Source organism: Poecilia reticulata, linkage group LG21 (assembly GCF_000633615.1).
Source record: "Poecilia reticulata strain Guanapo linkage group LG21, Guppy_female_1.0+MT, whole genome shotgun sequence".
In the NCBI taxonomy this organism is placed as follows: domain Eukaryota; kingdom Metazoa; phylum Chordata; class Actinopteri; order Cyprinodontiformes; family Poeciliidae; genus Poecilia; species Poecilia reticulata.
Window position 1 is genome coordinate 7,709,356 of NC_024351.1, and position 13,421 is coordinate 7,722,776.

General features: G+C 40.0%; 1 protein-coding gene across 1 annotated transcript; it reads right to left on the minus strand.

Annotated features, from left to right (window-relative positions):
* Positions 1-9,035: 9,035 nt before the first annotated feature.
* Positions 9,036-13,170, minus strand: alkal2a (ALK and LTK ligand 2a). Its single transcript, XM_008397772.2, has 6 exons — positions 12,307-13,170; positions 11,766-12,108; positions 11,547-11,600; positions 10,452-10,532; positions 10,249-10,331; positions 9,036-9,073 (listed from the first exon to the last, which is right to left on the minus strand). Exons 2-5 carry the CDS (start codon positions 12,022-12,024, stop codon positions 10,267-10,269), a joined length of 459 nt encoding a protein of 152 aa, XP_008395994.1. The 5' UTR covers positions 12,025-12,108; positions 12,307-13,170; the 3' UTR covers positions 9,036-9,073; positions 10,249-10,266.
* Between the last annotated feature and the right edge of the window lie 251 nt (positions 13,171-13,421).

Sequence of the window (13,421 nt, forward strand, 5' to 3'; positions counted from 1 at the left end):
GTGTGTGTGTGAAACTGTTTATATTATATTATCCATTTATTTTTGTTTTTTTCTCCATGTTACAATTATGTGCTACTCTCTATTGATATAACACAAAACTCCCAGTAAAGAATTTTTGTGTTGTGGTTTTTATGTGACAAAATGTTTAAGGTGAATGAAGACATTTACTTTAACAAATGTATGTTTAAATCTCAGTAGTGGAGATTTTAAAACAAGTTCAGAGAATGTGTCAAATATTATAAATATTTCCTGTTTTTCTGGAGTTGAGTTGTTATAAAGAACAAAACACAGACAAAAAAAAACAAGGCATGTGCCAAAACCCTCATGAACTGAAGAGACCAGAGTTTCAGAAACACTAACGTCTCTTTTGGCTTTATGTCGGAAAAGTAGGAATGTGTCTTGAGTTTGTGTGTGGGTTTTACCACTCAGTAAACCTCTTGGCATCTGCTTTGAGTTAATTTGGTACTCAGAAAGAGGGGAAAACAATTTTCTGGCTGAAAAGGTTGCTGTCATTTCACATTTTTCCCCATTTACATTCATAAGAGTGTGTTTGTCCATTTTTAACTCTCAACCCAATGCAAGTCGTCATATAATAATGTGTTATTTACTGAAGCTCGTCTTGTGTTTTATCCCTCAGGGAAGCGATGCAGACTTTGAAAATGTGTATGAACAGTGCCTACGCTGCTGCAAAGCTTTCCTGGAGAAGAACTCCTAACAAGATCCCACCCTGAAGCACATTTAAATCTAAGAGAAGAACCTGCATAATCAACCAACCTGTTACATCTTGGTTGTCACAAAAGCACTTATCAATATATCAATATAACTGTCTTACCAGTGACATTTAGAGCAGTGCTGCTGCTTCTGGTTTACTTGGATCATTAAAATGAATCAATCTAATTGAAAAGGTGTTTCATTTGTTCACAAATCCATCTTCTTCACATGTGTAAATTTCCGCAATAGGTTAAATGTAGTTTTGTTAAAGCCTCAATAAAAATGGGTGGAGAAAAGGGACACGTTTATGGTGTTTACTATGAAAAATCAGAGTTTAAACTTTATATGTTGTCATGTTATTCCCTCTACATGAAGTGTTGCTTTTATTTGAGAACATTTTTAATCTCCTGTGGTAGTCGTTTGGGTTCCTTAGCCTAGGTTCATGCAGTGCACTGCCTATTTACCCAAACCTCTTCCTTGTGGCTGTAAACCCAATAAAGTTTCTGCCCCACGCCATACACTTACGACTCCCGTAGATTAGCGGCAGCAGCAATTAGCAAACATCTATTGGAACTGTGCTTCGTCTTGACTTTATCATACAAACTGCTTCCAAGTCCTGCTTTCCTATGAATGGCTGCAATTGGAATCAATCTCTAACATATATCATGTATGTTACAGTGTTAATTCAAAAACATTAAGTAGTTGGGAGAAAGTTAGTTGTCCGGGAAAATCGAGCTTCATTCAGATGCATTACTCAAAGCCGTAGTTCTTTTCAATGAGTCCCAAAAGCTATCCCATTCCATGTCCCTGTTCCCTTCCATGTTGTTGAGCATGGCTTCATAAGAAGCTGTATCCGTCATTGATTTAATCCACTCATTTAGCTCGGGACACTTTGTGGTCTTCCAATGTCTTAAGATGATCCTGCAGGCTGTCACCAGACTGACCACCACAACTGTAAAAGCCCCTTTTTGGGTGTTTGGCATTTGAGATCTGTCTCCCAGTAAACACAGAGCAGCCCCAAAAACAATGCAAATATGTGCCCACCTCTTTCTTACATTTCCAGCACATATTATTTGACATTATTTCTACTCTGTGCAACCTAGTAGGCGTATGATAATATCTATGTAGCACCTTATACTGTATAAATTTACTTCTGGCCTCTTTCACATATTTACCACTCTCTGACAGTACACTCAACCATCTTTCTTTTGTATACTCTTTTCTCAAATCTTTCTGCCATAGAAGTTTAATATTTGACAATATACTACTCAGATTATAACTTGGCAGCTTATAAAATTGAGAGGCAGTGTATTGTTCACGCGGCATCTTAATATAATTCAATATATCATTTTCTACAATCTTTTTAAATTTTGAGGTAACACAATGTCTCATCTCAGGGTTTCCCCCAGAAAACTTGCTAAGCCCGGTGGTCAGGGTGCCGAGGCGGTCCACCGTGTTTTTGTATTAAAAGATGTTAAGTAGACAATAAAAGTAAAAAAATATCACTGGGTAATTATATGTTATGGGAAACATCATCAGTGAACTGCTATATAAACTCACAACTAGTCTTAAAAACAACTAATCAAAAAATACAATTAAAATAAATAAATATGTCTACTTCTGTTAAATCCAAATTAAGTCAGCGGCTCCATCAGGGCTTCAGGGGCCCCATAAATGCTAATATTTTAACATAGACCACAGATATATAAATATAGCATTTGTTTATTGAGATTATCATTGCTGCTAAATTTGACATAACGGTTTCAGCATATAAATAAATTAAAAGACTTTAAATTATTTAAGATTTTAAGGAGCTGGCAAGTTTATTTTGTAGAAGTTCAAAGAACAATATTCATAGTAGGATTAGTTTGTTACCACAGCTACAATATGATGCTGTGAGTTTAATCTTTTAGTTTCAGCTCCGTTTGTTCACAAATACAAATTAGTAAGCTGCAGTTATAATTTATTGCTTTTTAGGTTTGCCAGTTAAACTACTCCCCCTGTCCTAGATTTCACTAAATCTAACACAGAAGCTCTTAGAGGTGCTGATGTTTTTAGCAACAAAGGGGGCCCCTAAGTCAGATTCTGCTCCAGGCCTCATACACCCTTGGACCGATTTAATTCAATGCTGCTAATGTGGCTTTAGTAGCTCTTTCATTTCGTGTCTGTTGAGTTTTTAACAAGGGGACACAGAAACTATTTTGGTTGGTCGAGTTTCTGGACGAGTTTTTCAGATGTCCGGTGGCCGCGCGCAAATTAACTCTGTCTGACTAAGTGGGCAAAACATTTGATACGGTCTGGTGCTTAGTGTAACCGGAAAAAATAATACTAGTAATGATAAAATAATATAAAAACAGCGTGATGCGTGACTGCGAGGAGAGCGCGAAAGCTCCTCACCGGGTTAAACCTGCACGATGAGYGATTAGCRCTGGGTCGTTAACCACTAACGCACCGGCTAACTGGGAACACAGACCTAAACTTTACAGGGAAGACGGGGCCAAACGCTGGGCAGCGTGTTGAGATGTAAACGCCGCATAATGTTTTGTTCATAAATATACATCATTCTCACCTCAAAGCACCTCTGAAAGCGCGACTACAAGTTATTCCTGCGGTTCACGTAGAGCTGCGCAACCAGAGCTAACGCGGTGGGTTTAAACTCTTACCTTAATCAATAACTCCTCATAACTAATCATAATTCCTCACAGGGGGTTGATGTAAATATCCATAGCGGTCAGCCTGTGTCCAGTTCGAGTGAAAGGAGGAGCGTGGCATCCGCGCTGATGTTAACTTTAGACATCCAGCTGCTGCAGCGCGCAGAGGCCCAGCGGTGTGATTGGTCCGGCTTTAAATGCATAAACTATAAACATATATTTTAGGAATAAATCTGCTCTGATAGTGAAACGCTCGGAGCAACAGAAACTCTTGCAATCCGGCTTAAAAAAAAAAAAGCGTTTTTTTTTTTGTTTTTTTTACTTTCCTAAACGAAAATAAACAAAGACTTAAGACTTAGCCTGGCAGTGGTGCTAGTAAAGCATGGCGGGCCGCCAGGCTTAATACAATGGGGGAAACCCTGCATCTGTAGATATTTCCAAAAATTTGCTCTCCCTTCCAAATTAAATGTGTAAGTTCATTGAAGGACATAAATTGCTCGTCTTTGTATAAATCACCAATGGCGCACATGCCGCGTGAATTTTACCAATACATATAGCAGGATAATTCCAGAGAGACGCATATTTCTCTACCTGATGTGGAAGCTTTAACAGTTTGTGTACCTTTGACCAAACTTTACAAGAATGAACATAAGCTGAGTTTGTTGTGTCAATCTTTTGAGATAATTTGTGTTTAGGGTCAAACGGCAAACAAATATCCCTTTCAATATGTAACCATTTCTGCCTGTTCTCACCTTCCCAGTGTTTAACTAATTTTGCCATCTCAAATGGCAAGCAATAGAGTTTAGGATCCGGAAGTCCTAGGCCGCCCTTTTCCTTAGGAGCATACAATGTTTCTAGTTTTATTCGCGCTCTTTTACCTTCCCACAAGAAATGTTTAATTAAATTTTCTTACCTTTTAAAAATATCGAGTGAAATTGTAATAGGAAGCATCATAAGCAAATAGTTAAACTGAGGGGTGGTGATCATTTTTATAACATTAATCTTACCCCATAGTGTTAGTTTTATCTTCTCCCACTTCTCAAAGTTTGTTTTAATTTTTGAAAGCACCGGATTAAAATTTAGTGAAGGCAACACCTCCATCTCCCTACCAAGTCTAATCCCAAGATCCTTTATGTCTTCAGGTACCCATTTGAATTTAAAATCTTTGTGTGAATTACATTAAGAGGATAATGGCATGGGGCTGCACAGTGGCGCAGTTGGTAGAGCTGTTGCCTTGCAGCACAAAGGTTCTGTGTTCGATTCCCGGCCTTTCTGCATGGAGTTTGCATGTTCTCCCTGTGCATGCGTGGGTTTTCTCCAGGTACTCCAGTTTCCTCCCACAGTCCAAAAACATGACTGTTAGGTTAATTGGCCTTTCCAAATTGCCCCTAGGTGTGAGTGTGTGTGTGTGTGTGCATGGTTGTGTGTCCTGTGTGTCTCTGTGTTGCCCTGCGACAGACTGGCGACCTGTCCAGGGTGACCCCGCCTCTCGCCCGGAACGTTAGCTGGAGATAGGCACCAGCAACCCACCCGACCCCACTGAGGGACAAGGGTGAAAGAAAATGGATGGATAATGGCATGGCTTCAGATTTAGCCCAATTTATTGAGTACCCTGAAACCGTCGAATACATCTGTATAGTGTCCATTAGGTGCGGCAAAGATGTAAGCAGACGTGTTATAAGTGATAAATTATCGTCCGCATGTAAAAGCAGTTTGTGTTCTTGTCACCATAATATCCCTTTGATGTCCTTATTTATCCTAATGCTCACTGCTAAAGTTTCAATAAACATGATGAATAACAATGGACTAAGAGAACAACCCTGACGGGTCTCACGTGATAAATTAAAAAAGGATGAGATAGTGCCATTAGTTATGACAACAGCCTTTGGTTCCTTATACAATATTTTGACCCATTTAATAAAAAAAAGTCCCAATCCAAAATTTGAGAGCCAAAAAGAGAAAGCTCCATTCCACTTTATCAAATGCCTTCTCCGCATCTAAGGAGATGGCAACGACTGGCTCCTCCTTTGACTGACTCAGCCACATCAGGTGTAACAATTTTCTAATGTTATCAGAGGAGGAGCGGGTTTTCATAAAGCCTGTCTGATTCTGGTGAATAATACTTGTTGTAAGCGTACAGCCAGCACCTTGGTTAATATTTTACAGTCCACATTTAATAAACTAATTGGCCTATAATTTGCCGGGTCTGTGCTATCCCTATCTTATTTTGGAATCAAGGATATCAGAGCTTCATTAAAAGTAGGAGGCAGCTGTCCTCTCTCAAAAATCTCTTGATACACCTTTTGTAACACTGGAGAAAGAATATCTATATACTCCTTGTAGTATTCTGATGGAATACCATCACAACCGGGGGATTATAATGTATATAATGTTTCGTAATATTGTTTGAAGACATTGCTTATGTCTTCTGCTGAGGTTACTAAAGTATCTCCTTGTTTAATGGCAGGGAGATACTTTGCCATTAAACAATGGCAAAGTATCTCCCTGCTGAGACATGGATGCTACTGCTACAAAATTTGTGAAACAAGGGGTCGCTTTCAGGAGATCAGTAAACTCCAGCATGGCTTCCTGTGCAGCAAGTCTAATACTGACATTTTTCCACTATTACATATTTAGCAGTCGTCTGTTTGTGGTAAACGGCGTGAGTTGATGCTGAGGTCCAGGGTAGTTGGAGGTTGCCAACTTTCTGCAGTCAGCAAAGCACCTCCCATCTTCATATGGCCTTACGTTTAACTTAAGAATGGAGCCTGGAAAGCTTGTTTCAAACCTCACATCACCAAATTCAATGAAAGGTGTCAGATGTAGTGGTGTAAAGCAGGTTGTCACTTGAGTTCTCTGTAGTGATAAATCATTGCAATCCAATAGACAAGCCTGGGTTTGGCAGTTGCTAGGAGAGCAGCACTAGTCTGACTACATTATGTTAAGTGTGAAGTTTAATGCTGTGGAGACTGACACGGGGCTGTTTTTCAGGAGTTTGGCTTCACTCCTTGGTTTTAGTGAAAGGATCTGGCAATTCCTCAACATACCAAGACATTTTGAACCTTTGAATGCTCCCAACTTTGTGGGAACAGTTAGATGATGGTTTCCTCTTGTTCCAGCATCAATGTGCACACACTCACACGAGAAGCAGTTTGGTGTGGAGCTGCTTCCCAGATCTGATTAGACCTTTGGGATGAAGTAGAGCAACGGCTGTTAGGTAGATCTTCTTGTTCAAACATTAGTGTCTGACCTTCCAAATTATATTCTGGAATAATGGTAACAAAAAATAAAAATAATTCCCATTAAAGAAGAAAATTAATCACTGCCATTAACTGTCATGAAGTTATTCTGTTTTTGTCAGTCGCTGCTTATTCATCAGTGTTGGTGTTACTCCCACAAGCTATGTCTTTCCACTACTGACACATATGACTTATCAGCCTCCTCATGGTAGACTTATGATTTCATCACAGTTGGACATGGGGAAAACAGATGCAAATCATATGTGGGTGGGGTTGAAGGAAAGATGAACCAGCTGCTTACTGGACGGTCTCCATCTATTGAAAAATGTAGGACCAGAAATACCAGAGCTGTTCATGTATCTGTCAAATGATACATATTAGAGTCGATGTCCTGTTCATCTTGGAAATCAAATGTAAAATGAAATTTCTAATCAAATTCTTTTTTTTTTTATGTTAATTTTGACACTAGCACAATTCCCAATCAGTGCGGAAAAAAATAAATAAATCAAAGCGTTTCTAAAAAATGGTGGACAACCTCGAGACTGATACAGCGTACTAGTTCAAGGGGAACCAAACAACCTTATAGTGCACCAGCCAGGTGTTATAAATTACAGCCAGCTCCATCCAAAAGCTGTTGGAGGAAATGTCTTGACACCAAGAGCACCTCAGCAAAATGAGCCTAAGGCTGCCACAGGTGCTTGTGTTTCCAATAGATTTCACAAAGGATTTAACTTTATTTAAAAGATTTTTTTCTCTGACAACTGTTGACAGCATGTTGGCATGGAAAACATTTCCATCCCTGCACTATCATTTCTACAGCAGAACATCTGTAGGCTTAGCCAACATTTAAGGGCATAAAATGTTTGGATTTTGCTGTCTTTATCTTACCTTTGAAACTTTCTAAAATATGTTGTCACTTTACAACCACACACTTCAGTGTAAGAGAACGAATACATGGGTGGTATGAGTTTCTCTCAATTGTGTGGTGGGTTGCTGGTTCGATACCGTCCTCTCCATCATGTCTTTGTGCAAGATGTATGGGTTTCAAAGTAAGGGGGACTGAATACAAATCCATGCCACACCATTCATATTTTTAAACATTTTATCATTCTCCCAACACTTCTGAAGTATTTGATACCTTGTGTTGGTCTGTCACAACAAAAAATATTACTACTACTGCTACTACTAATAATAAGAATGATTGGTGTATTTAGTTTTTCAAGCCACTGCATATAAAGGGAACTCGATGAGTAAGTTAGCAACCCTCAACAGAAATCTGTTGTTTTACAGTGTCGATGCAATAAAACATTGAAAAATATTCTCACTCGCAACCTGGAAAGTGATCACATAAACTGATTTTGCAACACTGTTTCAAACAAAACGAGAGAAAAAAAAGAAAAAAAAAGTCCTTGGCTCTCATTTGAGTTTGAACTTTTTTAGCATCTCCGTCTGAAGCAGCTCTTGGGAATTTCACCGGATCAGCTGTCCCAGGGCTCAGTCCAGTCATGCGCTCACTCAGGCAGCATTCCTCATTTTAAGATGGGAACACAAGAGAAAATACAGCACAGCACAGCACAACAAAGACAAATTATTTTGTAACAATCTCATAATTTATTTAAATATATCTCATTTTTAAATATATATATTTATATATATAGATATACACTTTTACATATATAACACTTTTTTTTTTTGCTAAAGACCAGCCACGTTCTTTAATGGTGGATTCTTCCTATGGTTGTGTTTACCGTATATACATTACACTCCTGGTTGGACAGATCATGACCTATGATTTATGTACCACTAAGCCATTTGACGAGTAAAATACATAAACACGGTCTTTACCTCGCAGTACCCAGGGTTAGTCTATCCACAGGTTGCCTGTGGCTTAAAGCCACCACTTGTGTTTTTTAGTTTTGCAGGAAAAAAATGTTCTTGCAATAATTTAACAACAGTTCATTCTGAGCACAAGTGGGTGACTAACGCTGTCACTTGCTGGGGGTCAGCGAGAACTTCTGTTTTTAGATCGTGATAGTGCAGTAGAAGAAGGGCCAATGTCAGCCTGAAACACTCAACAAGGGCAAAAATGTCTCAAAAGGAAAGTGATTCTTGTTTCTTATTATTTGTTGAAGCAACATCCTTTTGAATTCCAGTGCAGCGTGGAAGAAAAGCCCCCACTTTGCTTCTCTTTGCCAGCTCCTCCTCTCTTCACTCTTCACCTGCTCTGTGTTTTTCCTCGCCTCGATGCTCCCGTGTAATGACAGCTAACCCTTGAGGTCCAGCCAAAGTGGAGATTGGCAGCAATTTTCGCCTCAGCAGAAGGGATGCGAGTGAAGCAAAAACGCTGTGCCTAAAGTCAGACAGGCCGGTCAGATTTAGGCTTCCCTCTCACTGTCCAAAGGCACTTTTTCACCAATGTATTTCTTTTTTTTTTGTATCTTTTCTTCTGAAGCACACATGTTTGACTTCAACCTGCAAAACAGAAAAGGCAAAAGTCAGCATGGCCTTCAGTCAAGCAACGCCATGAAACAATCACAAATGATAAATGAGGAAACTTGATTTGTAACAGAGGTGAAGCTCTCGCTGTGCAACTACAAGGGCCTGTGTGTGTTGATACAGCCAGCATGTTAAAACCAAGAGCAAATGTCTGAGTGTTTCTTGAGCAACGATCTACACTCTGAACTCAGTTCCAATTCATGCTGAATTTTATGAGTTACGCCTGATTATGATCATTTGCTGTTTACAAGTGTTTGGCAGAGTGGTGGGAAGCACCTCATTTATGAGAAAAAGCCTCAGTTTTAGACATGTTCCACTGCACGGTAAAGGCCTGCATGCAAAAACCCAACTGGTTTTGATCCATTCTTCTTTGGCAAGTTCTTGAATCATTTTAGCACTACCTACTAAGATGATGTTCAGCTCAAAATATCTGGGAATTATATTGTTAGTGTGTTCATTTGTAACATGATGCAGAGGGATTTGGAGAACTGTTGTGCTTCTTTTCTATAAATAGTCTGACCAGATGTGAACTTAAACACCAGTGATCCAACGGTTTGAGGAGCATTTCTGAAAAAAAAAAGATTACATCACAACCTTTTGACCTTTTTCTGTATTGTGCAAAATCACGGTTTTAAAAATGGACCAATAATCATCTGAACAGACTTTTAGTTAGCATAGCAAATTCCTATTCAAGTTATTTATTTACAAATTTAATAGCAGTAAACAAATTGTGGAGGCAAAGTCATTTATCTGACTTGTAAACATTTGTTCAGACAGTTTTCAGAGTATAATGTTTCAATGCAATTCAGAAAAGTTGAGCAGGAAAGGCTATTTGTCAATTATTGATTGATTGCTTTGCAGTTGCACAGACAAAAGCAACAGGGTGATTTAACTACTGACAACATTTTGATTGTAACATTATCTGCCAAGCTACAAATACCTTCCTCTCTGTGATTTATTTTTTTATTTGAATTTTTTTTTTTACGTTTTCTTGAAGCTGTAACTACAGAAGTTAAGTTATTAGATCTTTTTACAGCTGGAGGCTCGATCGCCTCAAGCAGCAGTGACTTCATTAGCTCAAGCAGCAGTGACTTCATTAGCTTATATCATAGGCTCGCTGTGTGTGTGTATGAGTTGAAGCATTGTAGTACCTTTTGAGTATGCACGCGCTACCCCTCCGTGCACTGCGGGCTGCCCGCGAGCCGTGTGAGAAGTCGCGCACATCTTTTGAAGTCTGAGAAAGAGAAAACACAAAGAGAAAGACTGAATCGTTTTCTTTTCACGCAGTGTGTTGACGTTGGACGGTGATAGCTTTCCCTCCTGGTGCAGGAGGTCCAGGGCAATCGTGGCTTACATGCAGGTAATGTGCAGTCTCTGGTGTGGTGGTAAAGTCTGTACGCGTTCTTCCTGCACTTGGAGCTGAACACGAGGGGACCTGACAGAGAAGGAGGAACAGGGTCTTTGAACACATTTCTAACATCTGCATCCATCTTCATCAACATCTGCTTTGTGGCTTTAGTCCAACTTTAGGAACTATGCATTTTGTGTGGCATAAAGAAGTATAAGCTAAAATGCAAATTGGTGGATTTTTGGTGTACTAGAAAATATGAAACTAGGAAATATATCATTTAAAAACATGCTAAGCAGGATCAGTTCTTCATTCTCTTTTTAATCAAACATTAAATTTAAGTTTAGCCACAAAAACACTAAAACTCCAGATACTCTGTTCTCTATCACCTAATAACTAAAAGTGGAGCATTGTATGGCAAGCCATTAGGACCAAATATTAGCGCTTTTTTCAAACTGGCTAGTAACAAAATTATGTAAAAATTGCAGTTTAGTCAGCCAGATTGCTGTATTTTACACCGGTGAGATGAAGTTTACATGACTCCATCTGAGCAGCAATACGAAAAAAAAAAGAAAAAAAAATGCTTCATGAGTTGCTTAGCAGCAAAAAACAACATAATTTTACCAAGTCATTGACAAAATGACTTGGCAATTTTATCAATGACCTGCAGTACAAAGCTGCATGACATAGAGCTTTGTTTTGTCTCATGCAGCTTAACAAATGACATAATTTAAATAGCGGCAGGAAAAGTGACAATGGCTGTCTTTTACTTCCAAGCAGCAGAGAACAGTGTAGTAGAATCAATGAACACCACTTTTTACACTTAGCAGCTCAACAATTAACACTTATTTACAAACTGCAGAAAAAAAGCCAAATAAAAACAATGCATTCATCTTGTTTACCTCTGAGTAGCAAAAAAAGCTGTTTTATTCCCCCAAAACCTAAAGTTTTATTTTAATACGTTGGCTGAACCGAAACAGGAAGTGCAATGATGGGCACAAATAGCTTGCCATAGACCACTTGAATCCCTCGGTGGCAAAAATACCAGACTCAAACTGAAAACACATCTTAGAAAAGAAGAACATTTTAACAGGTTCTTACCTGTGAAATATTTAATTATTCTTTCTTTCATTTTGTAATCTGTAGGGGTTAAAACTGCGGGAGGAGAGAAAACGAGAGAAAAGGTTACACAGTAATTAAAATTAAACTTTTATTTGTGCTGGTGTTAGCCTAGATATCCCTCAACACCAGCACTAATAAAGTTCTACGCCATGCTATTGTCACAGTGATTTATTTGAGGGTCATGGTCCTGCCACTCACCCAGAGCCTGGTTCCCTTTGTCCGTCTTGCCGCGGAGGTCCCTCTGCTCTACCGACGCACTGCCCACCGCCCGCGGCGTCAGCGGGGCTTCCGTTCTCGCTGCGTGTCGCCCCCGGTTATGCTCCACGTGCTTCATGATCTCCACCATCCGCCTCAAACTCCGCGGCGCCGCGGTGGGCGCGCTCTCGCCGCAGTGCTCTGTCAGAGCGCACATCAGTAACAGCAGTCCCACAACAACGGGTTTGCGCGGTGCGCTCATAGCTCCAGTGTAGTGAAGAAAGTGGAAAGTGGATGCAGAGGGGGAAGGGAGGAGGGCAAAGTAAGCTCTCTTCTTTTTGAAGACCTGAGAGATGAGATTGAGGACGAATTTTAAATATTGGCACTCTTAAATGACCAGAGTCACATTTTTAAGTAGAAGCCTAACATAATACATGCAACCTAACGTGCGGTCAGGTCAAACATCTTAACATCAAGAAAAACATAAAATAATCTTAACACTTTTTTTAATAAGTACAGTTTTAGTTGTGAAAAGTGTCGTTACCTTTTCAAAATTCTCTTACGCGCTGACTGCGTCCGGTGCGTCCTGCCAAAACGATGCACATGTGCGTAACTTTTTTTTTCTCTCTCTCTCTCGCTGTTGAGTTCCCGTCCTGATCCCAGTAAGTGTTCACTTTTTAAAAAAAAAAAAAAAAAGTCGGCTCCTGTTTGCGTAGAGTTAAAGCTACGGAAGTCATATGTGTGGTCGCTCAAGGTTGGTGATCATCCTCCAAGCGTCGGGCGTGCAAAGAGAACGCGCAAAAGAAGAAGAAGAAGAAGAAGAAGAAGAAGAAGAAGAAGAAGAAGCTGATATTATCCCGTGTGGCTCTCCAAGTTCCAAGTTTGCCCCCTCTTGTGCGTCCAGTCGCTTTTTATTCTATCTCCCCGACGGCGGGGGGAGAGGACTGTCCCCTGTGGACTACTCCACAAATATATGTGGTAATTATAGGAAACGGTACCTGAAGAGGAGCGTTAACACGAGTTGTCCGATCATCCCTTGAATGCTGTGTCAAGTTTACTGAGGCCCCCCTCCCCCGCCCTCTGCTCCTTTCCGTTACTCCATTTATCTGTGCGATATACGCGGTTACAGGAAGCGTCTGTCTTCCACTAATACTTCCACTGAAATTTCCAATCAGCCCAGCGTGCAGCGCAGATGCAGCTCATCTTAGTGGAAATGCTGCCATATCCTTCTTGGGATCCTCATAACCTCATTTAGAGCCATTGCGCGCTTTACATCCATCATGGAAAATTGAAACCCAATTATGCACCTTTTAGGGGCAATTCTTTGAAAATTTATTGTTTTTTTAATTCGTTGCCGGAGGGTTTCTCGACAGTGCAAAGCCTTCTAGCCGAGGTTCGTCCTCGTTGGAGATTAGTGTGCACTGGCCTGCTGCTGGGGCTGGAGGAGCTTTCTTAAAAGTCGGGGCGTGCGAGTGTCTCCCACGCCCACCACTTTAAAATCTCACAAACCTGCAAGGGGATACATATCTTTGAGAAGAAATATTCATTCACCCCCCAACTTCGCTACCTAATAAGAGAAAGCGGGATACATAAAGCTTATATATTTGGAATCTTTATTAAATTAACCCAAATATCTGGCGCATAGTTTGCTTTTTTTTT

Coding starts and splice junctions, on each gene's coding strand:
- alkal2a (XM_008397772.2), bottom strand. CDS start 12,024: ATGAGCGCACCGCGCAAACCCGTTGTTGTGGGACTGCTGTTACTGATG. Junction 11,601..11,765: donor CAAAGGGAACCAGGCTCTGG/GTGAGTGGCAGG, acceptor CTCCTCCCGCAG/TTTTAACCCCTACAGATTAC. Junction 10,533..11,546: donor AATAATTAAATATTTCACAG/GTAAGAACCTGT, acceptor CTTCTCTGTCAG/GTCCCCTCGTGTTCAGCTCC.